Source organism: Triturus cristatus, chromosome 3_2 (genome assembly GCF_964204655.1).
Source record: "Triturus cristatus chromosome 3_2, aTriCri1.1, whole genome shotgun sequence".
Lineage (NCBI taxonomy): Eukaryota > Metazoa > Chordata > Amphibia > Caudata > Salamandridae > Triturus > Triturus cristatus.
This window is the reverse complement of record NC_140584.1, coordinates 103,933,177-103,947,097: the sequence shown is the minus strand read 5'-3', so window position 1 is coordinate 103,947,097 and position 13,921 is coordinate 103,933,177. Positions and strand designations below refer to the sequence as shown.

Here is a 13,921-nt window from a genome sequence, read left to right as displayed (position 1 = left end):
CATTCTTTATCTATTGTTTTCGTTCTTTCTCTTTTTTTATTGCTGGCTTTCTTTGTTTAGGTCTTGTCTAGCGATCAGTTTATCTGTCTTGCCAGCCTGAGGTGTCCCAAAAAATTAATAAAAATACATACATATATACACATATATAGTGGCTTTCAGTCCGCCCTCTTAATTCATTAGTCTGTTCAAGTGCTGTTCACATTTTGCTTCGGATCACCACTGCATCAATGTGGCAGTGGATCAACCAACTTAATCCATTGGCTATTTTGCATTGTAAGTGACAACTTTTTGCCTGATCACTTGTGCTCAGCCATCTGAAAAGAAGTACACTTCATTGCCTGGGTTGATGTGTCTGGGCTGCTGTGGTACTCCTTTGTTTTTCGACTCTTATGGATGTGTGCCAATTTTGTTTTTTATATTTTTCCAAATAAATAAACAAATTGCACACTTGTCAAGGCGAGACCTATTGTATTTATCAATGCTTGTTCTCTTTCTCCCTCCACCTGTCCTTCTCGTCATTATTTTTAGCATGGCCTAAAATGGTTCTCGCTGAGCAGGCCCAAAGTTTAGTGCATTCACTCTGCGTAGTATACACATGGTGTTAAATTGTCAATAGGCGTCGGAACATGGGCAGTTTATTTTTTCCCACCGGTGTTCAGTAGATCTACTGAGCCCCATTATTTGATAGAGGAGGCTGTTTTCTCAGCCTTGCATGTTTAACATGTATTCGCATTCATAGTAGTTCATGAAAAAGAAGGAAAACATAAGTGCAGAAGTCCTAAGTGTTTCTAGCAAGCACCCCTGCCAGCACAGCTGAATGCCAGACTTGCAAAATAGTGTGGCTGCCTAGCTTTGAGTCGACCTCGTGCATCCCTTTCCGCCAACCTACACTGCTGTCTCCTTATCTCTTGAAGGTTCTCTTTCATCCCTGTTCCCAATTTTACTTTCACTATTTTCTTTCTCTCCTTTGTGTCCTTTTTCTCACTTCCCTGTGAGTGAAAGAGTGATGATGAAAAACAAGCCTGCAGCGAACTACCTGCACAAACGTAAGCGCCGTGGCCTGCCTCACGCACAAGCAAAGCCTCCTATACATTACTTTTCAGGAGGTTCAAAATCTGCGTCTTCACGTGCTCCGTGGCGTTGACGTGCTACGTAAGGTTGACGTCAGCAGGTCTGAAAGGTCGCTACTGTCCGTTACATCAAACACACGAGTACAACGGAGCCGGGAGCTGGAAATTAGTGCTGGCATATAACGGTGTTGAATGGGTCAGGTGGCACTTGAACACTTCGTGTAGACGTGTGACCTTATCACACTGTTAGAGGCGCACGTGAGGATTTGCTGCCATTTGTTGCCAATTACTGTCATAGTCATCTGACTTTCTTGCCTCGGTGTCTTTTGTCGTTTCTATTCCGAGCATCAGCAACAGCCACCTCCGTCAGCGTTCTGTTGTGTGTGATTGGTGCTGGAGGTCACCAGGGATTGTTGGATTCCAGCAGCTATGCAGCAGAAAAACAAATAACCCAATTGTTGGGTTTTATAACAGTACGCCTCTATACAGATTGGTATCGTGTATTTTAATGTCTTCTTTAAAAAATAAAATAAAAATAATTCAATATGTTGTATATTATTGGTAAGGTATTTTCAGGGCAAAAGCGTAGCGAGACTATGCAACACCTATACTGGCAACACTGTTCTTGATGTCATATGTGATACCAGCAGTGATATTTTGTGTGACTTCATTAGAAGTGCAAGTGTCTGTTGAGTATTGCAAAGCCAACCATAACTTGAGTTCTCACTGGTAGTCATAACGTCAATCAATTATTATATAGCCTCCTGGCCACCAGGATGTAAAATGTCCATTATCCTAAATCCCAAAGTAAACAGTGGTTCTTTATTTTGATCCTTCATATGCATCCAGCAATCTTGCAAAATCATGTAACCAACACGTGTTTCGTCGTTTCGGTATGTCCACCATTGACTTCATCGGGACATATAGTAGTAAAATAGTCAATTATAGATCAATATGCATGAAATGCAGCGCACATTCAAAACAATACCAATATTCGTAAATATTTATATAAATGAGTTTTCCAGAAAAACAGTACTTCCATGGATTTCTAGAGTATATCAACGGAGAGTACTCCAACAACCATGTGTGTTCCTTCCGGCATGTAGGGCGTAACTCTATGACCTTGCCACCTTTCTTTCTTTATAACGTCCATCAAGTTTCAATGGAAATTGAATAATTGCCCCCAGTGGGAGCACTGCCTGCTGCTATGCTTGGCAGGCACACAGCCTTGCTCCTCCCAGAAGGCACTGGTCATGCCTTTCAACCACTACTGCAGTCCAGCCCATCTTAACCCATAATCCCCAGTATAGAGACTCAGGCCTTTCGCTGAAGACTCCGGGTCTAGTGTATAATTTCCAACCAATTCTTATACGTAGTCTCTTTAATGCCAAATGTCTTGGGGTAGTGGCACCTTAAGAGCTTACCCTGCATTATGTGGCTCCTGCCCTAGTCTCTTTATGCCCTGAGCCAGTGGGTACTGATTTTACTCCTGCTCAGTAGGTTTGGGATACTGCATGGGGCTTAAGAACATACGTTCTCTCCATATTAACTCTGCTCACAGCCCACGAGGGATAACTCTCGGCACTGCAGTTCACTGCAGAGAAGGTGAGGCTCCGAGATGAAAGGACTGATGACCATGCTCTGGATTTAGAGTCCTCTGGGCAAGGCCTTTGGAATTTATGGATGCCATTAAGGACTGGGTGCAAGGCACATCCTTTTGCCTTGCTCTGTTCACAAGTGCAAGATATGCCTAATTTTTCTCTTTAATTTTTCTCAAATATCACAAAAATGCATACCACGCACTTCTGGAATCCAAGTGTGATTAAATGTTAGACTGTGTCATCACAGATGTCCCACTTGGCAGGCTCCAGAGGAGACCTCCCTCCCATCCTGGGTATTCTGTGGCAGCCCTTTGCAATTGCAACTGGAGAGCAGAACATCCACCAGGCCTGAACTGAAGGTGATTCTAGAAATAAATATGTATGGCATTCAAGTGCACTGTAGCTGATCTCATGCAGAATATATTTCCCAACTACTATAAGAATAATTGGTCCCTGGAATTTAACATCTGGTTCTTTTGGCCCAGGTTGTCTGTACAATGCACATCTAGTTTTGATAGCATATCGAATCAAACGCCCCAATTTATATGCAACATGAGGTTTTATATTTCAAGCTAAATGTCCTGTAGCCGGGGCTGCCCGGAAAACATGCAGTCTGCACCAACAGGTTTATATTTATGTTTGTAGTAGATTTACATATTTTACATGAATTTTGAACAATTGCAGGACCTTTGAAAATCTCCGATCTTTTCAGCATTCTGGGAGTATGCACTTATTCAAACATTTACACGTTTAATTTGCATATTGTGATTTTATATATGTGTGAATGCCTATCAAAATGCTTTTAGGTATGCCATTTTGTTTTCTTACTATGAATTGTGTGGGTGCTCCCCTTCAAATCCCACCCTGCGGGAGTTCACTTATTTTGACAGGTATTTACATTCAGGAATGCCCCTTTCATGTCGCTAAGAGTAGGTTTACTCCCACATAAATTCAATCCATACTGGTATGAAATGGCATGCGAGTAAAGCAATGTATTCATGGTCGTTCAAGTTTTTTAACTGCAGATACACAGTTTTCACTTATAAATTCCCCCAAATGTTCACCTAAATTGACCAATCCCAGAACTCTTCCATAATTTTTGGATGGTTGTGGAAACACATATGTCCTCTACTCTTGCATCCCATACTTTTACTCTTTGCAGCTGCAGAGGGGAGCACAGACACGGTCACCCCACCCCGCTTACCTTAGTATAGTTTCAAGCATGGCTTGTTTGGAAGTAGAAATGCCTGTCATATAAGCAGTGTATTCATGGCTGAGCCTGATTAGCATGCTGCAGCCAATGGAGAGGTATAAAAATGTCGAAATAAAATGATAATGGAGGAAGAGCATGGATAATAGCTTATTTCCCTTACGATGCATGGGTTGTGTTGACAATGCACTTCACTATTCCATTTCATGAGACATTCTCAATTCTTCATTTTTTAGATCGAGTTAGTTGAACAATTACAAATATCTTGATCCAAACCAATACTTTTCCATTAAAAGGCCCTGAAAAACTACAGGTTGGTCAACTTTAAGATAAATGAGAAACTCTCATTTATTGCTCTGTCTCCAGTCTTGGTTAAATCCACCGCATGGGGTACAGACAGCACTGCTGGTGATGCAAACAATATTTTGTTCTGCAAAAATGTTGCTTCTGTCAAGACTCTTAGAAAAATGCATATATTAGTTGTCTCTGGCCCACACAAGACCATGAATATTTCATTGTGTAGTTATCAGAGGTAACAAGGTTATGCCGACCATTTGCTTTGACTCACTTCCATTAGCCAGGCCCAATCTGTGGCTCTAGGGACTCAGGTCTTGACTTCTGTTCCGTTTATGTGGATCTCTGCAGGTTATCACTCTTCTCATTGATGTTTAATCCGTACAGACAACAACATGTAAAGTAAATTTTTGGAGCAGTACTAGAATGTCAGATTTAGGCCAGTGCCGTGCAGGTATATATGTAGCAGTTCCTGTTCGCTTCAGTCATTATTAACAATTGGTGCACTGCCTTTACTATCCATAAAACTTTAATCGGCAAAGTGGGATGCTTGAATTAATCGCAGCCACTGGTAATTACTTAAGGCCACTTGCCAGTCCATTATATTTTTGCCCACTATGCCACCTAAGATTACACCCAATATGCAAATCAGCTTTTATCCTGCTCCTGTAGGATCATTTCAAACCAAACTACCAAACAAGATCCTCTCTGATCCAGAGCACAAGCAATCAAAAACTAGTTTCACTCTATTTGGGGGTTCTTCAGATGGATGTAGCTTGGAGGCAGTAGCACAGTGAGCACAAGACCCACATCTCCGCATACCGGTCAGACATAGGGCAAGGCACAGAAGTAAACCCAACTGTGATCGGTGGGATGCTTGAATTAATTTTAGCCACTGGAAATTACTCGGGCCGCCTCCCAATCTAAACTAGAGGTAATCATTTTAGGTAACCAAACTAGATCCTGTATGCCTCAGTTGTTTAATCGAGTTTCTTTTTTTATTCTTTTTACAAACACGATCTATGCAGATATAATGTTCATGTGAAGGAGAAAGTTAATACCTTGGTGGTACCACAAGACCGTGACATATCTATGAAATGCTAAGCCTGAACTATGTTAACACCTGTCTATATTTCTCTTTTTAGATTATAGAGCACCTCCTTGTCATTCCTGAAGATGAGTGGGGGCTTGCAGTTGGTTCTCTTATCAACATGGGCTTGATTATTGCACCAGTCTCAGTGGACAATTACTTTTCCCAGCTGATTGAGTTGGTAGAGCAATAAGAGAGTGCCTTGCAAATTAGACCACAATATCACATCCCATAGAAACATGCACTGGCTCTACAATAATGAAAAACAAGTATTGGCAAAGCCAATAAGCTTGGTCTCTGCAAGCTTTCAATTGTATTTGCTGTCTTTGCAAGCATATATAATAAGTATTAAAAGTTTAAAGGTAAAATAAAGTAAAATTGTGGTTTCTAAAAGTGGTGTGTATGTGTTTACAATAAAAATACATTTTGGCATAAGTGCTTAGGTGCACAGGTAAATTACCATTGCTCACAGTGAAGTGAGCCAATGGCTGATGTGAGCTGAACCACTGCTCCTGATGTAGTGGGCGGGACCAGATGTGAATGACACATAAACAAACCAGTGAATGAAAAAGGTTGACAGAAATCTCTGCCATGTATATACATGTATAAATTGTATTGTATTGTAATTGCATTTATATAGTGCTTACTGCCCCTGATGAGGCGTCAAAAGCATTTTTTTGGCGAGTAGCACGCTACTCCGGGACCCATAGAGGATTAGTGTTGAATTAGTATAGTGAAACATGCAAGTACATTTTAAGTGGTGGATAGGTTAGTCAGTTATTTGGAATTTGAAGGATAGCAGAAGGATAGAAGAGGACAAAAAGGTTTGTATTTATATAGCGCTTGTTACCCCTGATGGGATGTTGAAGCACGCTACTCCGGAAACCCATAAAGGATTAGTGTTGAAAATTAGTATAGTGAAATTTGAAGTAATTTGATTGGTGGATATGTTATTCAGTTATTTGGATAGAGAAGGGCAGGTGGCGGGATAGAAGAGGGAAAGCGGTTTGAATTTATATAGCGCTTGCTACCCCTGATGGGGGATTTGAAACACTTTTTTGGCGAGTAGCACACTCCTCTGGAACCCATAAGGATTAGTGTTGAATTAGTATGGTGAAGGTAAGTGGTTTTCTTTTTTTTTTTTAACCTTGTCGTTTGTCGACTTCCTATCCTCCCTGCTGTTACCTGCACTGGCCGTTAGTGGGCGGCAAACTCAGGGATCGCCCCAGGCAGCAAAAGCTCTAGCTACACCACTGTCCTTTCCAACTCATCACAGAGCGTTGTGAGATGCTTGAGGCTTTCTCATCCCACCTCATCCGGTGATGAAGTAGAAAAGGTGTACCCTCCCTGACTGACACCACCTCGAGAAGCACAGGCTGCAGCCTAAAGCGCCCGGCCTGTATTCAATTAGCAAGGCTTCTGTACATCATTGAGGGGTGTGGTTCTATACTACAGGAGACCACAGTGGATCAGGGCTGACAGCACACTAGCCCTGCGAAATAAGCTAGAGCTGGCACATGTTCCGTATGTAGCTCACGTGCCATTCAAAATTGCAGTGATTGCCTGACTCTCAGGATTAGCGAGCGCCAGATAGACTTGAACAGAACCCAGTAGGTGCAGTAAAATAAGAGAGGCAGAAGCCAGAAAATTAGTAGAGCGGAGGCCCGACGCTCCATTTTACCCACCGACCATGGTTGACACTGTTGGAAGAAGAGACAGACATCTACAAACATCTGCTGCCTACCTCGAGTTCGCAGGAAGGTCTCGCCCTTCAGGTACTGAACAGTGAAATTAAGGATGTCTGCTTTCTCCATCCTCGGATTAAGGAGTCTGTCGTTGCGCGTGCTATTTTTAGTACGTTTTTTGAGTTAACATGAGGCTGGAGAAAATGCTAAAGCTGTTTGTAGAACAGACCTAAAAGTTAAAGTAGGCTACCTGGCCTTTAAGACCATAGTAGATTTGGGTTCAGTTTATTTTGGGATAGGGGGATGACTTTTCATCTTCCCCAAATTCATTCTGGTGACATTTATTCAGTTTTGTGTTTTAATTTGTGCCAACACACCAAATTTGATCCTCATTGGAGCACCGCACAGATAACTGCACAAATAGTTGTGTACAATAGATTGTAACAGACGGCAATTAATATTAATGGGGAAGTGGAATTTATTAAGTCAACAATTTACATATTTAGTTTGAGGTCTGTTTGCTAGTAGTATGGAGAAGCTCGTTAGTAGTAGGACATGGAGGGGAACTTGAATAATTAGAAAGTATAGAGTTGCTCACATAAAACAGTAATATGCCTTTTGCGATCATACTTGTGTCTGTTGATCTAAGTTTTATGTAGTTTCTGAGGACTGGGTAGTTTGGTTTCAGAGAACTAGAAAAGACCAGAAACCTAAAGATCTGGGACTTGTCCTTCCGGGAATCTGCCCCCATTTCTAAGTCCCTGTAACTTTCGCTGTTGAATGGTCTTTCCATTGTTTAAAAAACAAAAATTGGAATATAGAAGCTAGGCCAGTGTTTCCCAGTCGTCATCCGATTTTTGGTTGGTAGCGAAAGTCCAAGCAATAAATAAAGATGCCTTTATTTTCTGTATTTATCCTGTCACATTTGCTGCCTTTCAAAGGTAGAGGTCAAATGTCAGGCTGTGCCTTCTGACAAATTGCTGTTTTTTTTAACATGTAGATTGGTGTTTACAAACTCCTCTCTTTGCAGTCAGAGAAAATAAAGTGAATTATTTAACAATCTTGCTGGCGTACAGTTGTGTGAAAGGAAGGGCTGTATGTAGGGTCATTTTTTGTAACACACTACAAAATGTAAATACCTGTAAATAAACTGTACACATTCAGCAGTTAGGAAAGCAAAAATGAAGAACATCTTTTGTAAATTTGAAGTGTTACAGAAGCAAAGATTTTAATGTGATCAAAACAAATTAAGATCATTTACTTAGTGGTGAACAGACGAAACGTATTCACTGAAACCCTATAATTTATGTGCTACATAGTTTTATCAATAGAAATGTATGTTTGTGCAAATGTAATGGTCATTTCAATAGGAAATGTGCTGTGTGCTAATGACAGTATGCTACCACATGATGCTTTAGTTACATTAAAACATTATCTGTTTCATATCCATTAAAGCTGGGTAGGTTGCGAACGTTTGGCATGCTGAAAAGTGGGTTGTGGTTCTAAACAGTTTGGAAACCACTGGTCTAGGCCATTTGGCATGTAACATGGGTCCTTTTGTCTTTGTGAAAGGTGCATACACATTTCTGTCTAGCGAAGTACGTAAAAAGTTGGTTTAATGTTGTCTCTATTAAGGTTGTGGTCCAGTCTTGTTGCCTGATGCTTTACTTGTTGTACCACGTCAGTACGTTTTTTTCCTAGGTGTATTCACATTATAGTAGTCTAACATGGCCATGAATAGTGAGATGGTTTGGTACACCCTCTGTTCTGTTTGGAGGTGTTACAGAAGCTTAACTAAAGCTGTCATTTGAGACTAGTTCCTTTTACCAGCAAATGAACTTGTAAGAGTGAATGGCATGTCTGAATCGAATATCACTCTAATTCTCTTGGCTGTATGAGGCCTTGAGAAAGGGGTTGTGTTCCTCTCTTGGGCGTATTGTAGTGGAATTCCAGTTTTTTGCTCCAGTGAGGCAGTACCTGCTTTTCAACATAAAGTGGTATACATGGACTAAACATTCTGTGAGTTTTGTATGGATCCTGTTTCAATCCTCCAAGCGGAGGTGAATTTGTTTAGCATTTCAATACTTTTGTAATTGGAGGGGAGTGGTGAGTTTGATAACTTGAACCAGAATGTGCATACATATTAAAGAGCCATTGCAGTGAAACTTTCCTGCTGGTTGACAGGGTGGACCCTATTTTAATTACTTGGCTTAGAATAGATTGTGCCTGAGCTGTAGCTTTGAGTCTAAGGTTGTGCCTCTGATACGCTGCAGTCTGAGTTGCTTTTTATTAGTACGATGCTGTGGTGTATCATGTGAAGAAGATAGGTGCACATGACTGCTGTACTTACTGCTGTAGATTGTCAGCCCATCCCTGTGAAGCAGGTATAGAGCAGTTGGAAGATGCATGGAATCCAATGATTAGCATAACTATCACTGTATAAAACTGGGGATTTTTATGATTCCTTAAATGTGGAAAACCTAATCATCTGATTGTAGAAGGACCCTAACTTCTGAAAGAAGTATTAATGACTCTGCCTTTAGGGGCTGGCAGTACCCTCATTGGGCATCAGGGGCTGCATTTGTGTAGGATGTATTGTTACGCCCTGTACCATGGTGCACTGTGTGCAGACAGGGATAGTGTGCCATATCACTATGAAAGTGCTGTTCACAGGAAAAGTGCTAACTCGCGCCTGCTATGTAAACCGCTCATAGGTGAAAGGTGGGCGTGCTGTTTCAAGCCGCTGTTCTACATTTCATTGAGAGTTAAAGATCCCACTCCTGGTGTGAGGAGAGAGTGACTACCTGCAAATGATTGTGGTTCCAAGAGGGTCCCTGAGGCCCCCGTAACCCTATCCCAAGCAGTGCTAGCAGTGGTGTCCACTCTCACAGTCAGTGTGCCCCTTGACTGCTCTTTACCTGTGTCTGTAATATGCAAAGGTAAAGCCTTTCCGTACATGGGGGAGTACATGGGGAATGTCCACTCCCGATCGCATTTGGGAATAGTATACTCCCTCTTTATTATAGAAGGGTCTGCAAGAGGATCTGCATGCATTGATATAAAAGTAAAGTGTTCCGAGAGGTGGGCGACCTTCTTTACCCTCTGGAAATTTTTTCTAATACTGTGCCTATGTAATAGAAGTCAGGTCTGGAGATTAATAAAAGATGATTAAAATCAAACGTGTTCTTTTGTGATAGTTGTTCAATGTGCAAAAATGTCCCCAAATTGGAAATTGCTCATTGCTCATGTGAATAAAATAAAACTTCATTGTTATAAAATCTAGAATTAAATGCATTCCAAATGTGTGGTTACTGAAAGGCTCCATGTCGTCAGAAACAGCTGATTGCAGTCCACTGTTGTAGTCTACAAACCATGTAGTTATGCGAGTGATCCAGCATTTTATGGGTCTCCTCGCTTACCATTGGTCCTCTGATGGACCTTTATTTCCTGCTTTAGAGGTCTGTGGGGGTGAATATTTACATAATAAATTCAGTTAACATTGTAACCCATTTTGCTACACAATGAGGCCAAGGAATCGACAGCTAGGATAAGAAGGTTTATTACAAATTAAGAATCAAATTAAGAAGTACAACTCTAAAAACTATGCTATAAAGGTACAGAATAACAGGAAGGCCCAACCTCCGAAAGAAATTGGGGCAGACCAAAATTAAGCAAACAAGAAGTTTAGTTACAGAAAAACAAAAGATTAGTAGAAGTATTTGATGCTCAGAGAAAAGTCTTGGGTTTTGCTTTCTATGCATGGGTAAATCTAAATCACCTTAAGTAAAATCCCTGATACAGGATGGTTCCAAAAAATCGAAAGGTTCTAAAAAATCAGGAAACTTCATAAAGGAAAATAGAACTAGGCAAGGAAAAATAAGTTTGAAGGTGCCAGCATTTCATAAGCTCGATCAGTGGTCTTCTTGGGTCAGGAAAGTAAGTATTCGCTTTAGCCACACTCTACAAAGAATCAAGGAAAGCATGGAGGTCTAAACCTTTCAAAGGCCAGGGAAAAGTCTCTAACCTGTAGGGATCTATGAGGATTCTCCTTTTCAACGGTGTAAACCCTAAGTTATGACAAATAAGAGTTCTCTTGGTTAACACCCCTTTGGCACGCATCATCAGGGGTCTAGTGTCTTTCTACACTATGTTGTAGACTCCAACAATTGCAGAGAATCCCACACTGAACATTGGAACAATATTGTCTTCTCACACATAGGCCAGGTTGCAGAATTGCTGAATCGGCCTTTCAGTTAACACTGGAATCTCTTTGTTCTTTTGCGAAGGTCATATTTTCAGGCCCGTTTGCTATAACTAATACAGTAATATATCTATACTTCAACTAAAAATGCATGTGAATACCTGCAAGAAATGTCATGATAGCAGAAAATGGAGAACTGTATTTTATGCAGCATAAAGAATTATAGGTCTAAAGAGCAAGAGTGTACATTTAATATGCGTATGTACGTTTAAATAGAATTAAAGCTAAAGTGCTAGTACATTGGATTCAGATTACATAGAGCATACAGGAAATCCTTTGGATAATCATGTGTACGTAGGGCTAAGAACTGCATTTAAGCACCATAAATGAAAGATTAATGCACACATTACATAAACTCTTAGTCCTTTCTAGAGTACCCACATTCTACATATGTGCGGATGAATTCTATTCAGTTATCTAAACAGTAAATGTAATTCAATGTATTAAGACACATTCTGAAAGTTGATTTTCATCTTCATAGTGAATACATGTCTACTAAATAAGAATACAGTAGTTCACAATACACATAGTTTGGGTAAATCCACTAAGCCTACCATAAATGTACTTCAGTTATACTATCAAATGCAACACTTAATTCTAACAGTGTTAGACCATACAAGAATCATGTGCTAAATCCACATTTTATGTCATGTATCTGTTATGAAATGGTGATGTATTTGTTACGTGTAAAGGGTGGGCAAAATTGGGCTGCACCATGTGTTTAACCAGATTGGTTCAATTGAGGGTAACCCGGATTACACTTTTGAGAATACTTTTAGTTGGAAATGAAAGCCCAGAACTGGAAAGCTTTGTACCTGAAAGCATAAGGTCGCACGTTAACTCTAAAAATAAGAAATGTATACCAAATATATGCAATGTTCACGTTTTTTTCTGTCCACAGCCCCTCATGTGTGTTTTCTGTGGGTTCCTTTGCAGATACTCGTCCACCTGGGTCTCCTAACGAAGGAATCTGGATTCAAGATCGCCGAGAACGCCTTCAGCGGCGGCCCGCTTGGTGAATTAGTCCAATGGAGTGATTTAATTACATCCCTCTACCTACTGGGCCACGACATACGGATTTCGGCTTCTCTAGCTGAGCTCAAGGAGTAAGCAGATTACTTTCCATTTTCGAAGTGAAATGCAAGGAGGCGCGCTTGTAAACCCGCCGGAGCCTCCATTAGCGTTTAATTTGTTGAAAAAAGAAAGTCAGAGTGATAATTCACTAAAGAGGAGATAAGTCGATTTATTTTATGAGCTAAATATACGCGCGCGCTAACCAGGGTAATGTGTTTCCATTGAGTCGGCGGGCTCCAGAGACTTAATAAACGAACACATGACACGATTCGGTGTAAGCAGCTTATTCCGCACATTTACAGGTGCCTGCGACATCTGCAGAGGGGCATTATCGAGCCTTCCTTTAATTCCCCGTCTCCTGCCGCAGTTTAAATCTCTCTGGCTTTTTTCAAATCTTGCTTCGAACTCATAACTTCATTTTCTTGGGATTAATGGCTCTAAAAACTCCAGCTCATATTTCAGTGAGGATTTTTCCTGACTTTCTCTCAGTTTTGAAAATTCCCGCTGTGAAGGAAAGAAGAGCGTCTTTTTAGATGGTAATTCACACAAAACACCCTAATGTTTCAGTTGCAAGCAAAATGTGTCGGCTGTTTTGTTTAAGACGTGAAGTTTTTTTTTTTTTTTTTTTTTTTTTGAAACCGTTTATTGCAGGTTGTAAAAGTTACAGGTATGGGCCTACAACCACCCGGCCGGCCGCTAGAATGACAAAAGCATATTGCATACATACAGTAAAAGTCTCTCGGCAGTGCAGAGCAGTGAAACAGGAGTAATCAATGGTGCAGGCCACACAGCTCCAAGCCCACAGTACGGTTCCCTTTTCTTGAAACAAAACAACACCAAAAAACCACACCCGCAAGGCAACCCGCGATAAGACGTGAAGTTTTTGATTGATCCCACATAAATATATAATTTTGGTAAACACATAATTTAAAGTATCCCTGGTTGAAGTGCCAGTTGACCAGTTGCAATTGTTTTTAGTTATAGCATTTGCTTTATTGGAGACTGAGCCTAATTTAGATTTTGGCAACAGTGTACCTTCTCCGCCAATTTGAAGGTTCGCCAACCTCATTATCATCGGGCAGATGTTCAGTATGCCGAACCTGGAGACTACTTTGTCTCTGCTGCCGACACATACTTCTGACGGCCCGACAGAGAAAGGGCTGCCTGAGGTTTGCCATTTAACTGCCTGCCCTATTTAGTGTGGCAAGTTTTCGCTGTTCGTCAGCGCCAGGTAGAACCTGGCGGGAAGGGGCAGTGAAAACTACTTAATGACCCCGATGCCATAAGAGAAAACTGCCAATGGCAAGGGGGTGTCATTGCTTTTGTTTTTATTATCAAAACAAAATCAGGCTTTGGGATTTTGTTTTTGAAAGTAAAAAAAAAACATTGAAAGTTTGCTAGGTGGCTCTGTTATGTTGATGGAGGTGTCCATCAAACTTTAATACATTGAAAGGAACCTCTGTGACAACGACTCCTGCCAATCAAAAGATGTCCGCTGGGATGGCTGACTTCTCTGTATTAGGTGGGCGGAGTACCCTCGGCAGGGCAGTGGTAAAGTAATCCGCCATGCCGACAGTACATATTCTATTGGTTGAACTATAAACATGGCTCTGTATATTGTGCTGTCAGTGGCTAC

General features: G+C 40.9%; 1 protein-coding gene across 1 annotated transcript in view; it reads left to right on the top strand.

Annotated features, from left to right (window-relative positions):
* MGAT5 (alpha-1,6-mannosylglycoprotein 6-beta-N-acetylglucosaminyltransferase) overlaps window positions 1-13,921 on the top strand; it is a 603,388-nt gene that overhangs the window by 386,614 nt on the left and 202,853 nt on the right. Inside the window, exon 8 of the mRNA XM_085647328.1 lies at window positions 12,148-12,317. Coding sequence (XP_085503454.1) covers window positions 12,148-12,317 — 170 coding nt within the window. The remainder of the gene's footprint in view (window positions 1-12,147; window positions 12,318-13,921) is intronic.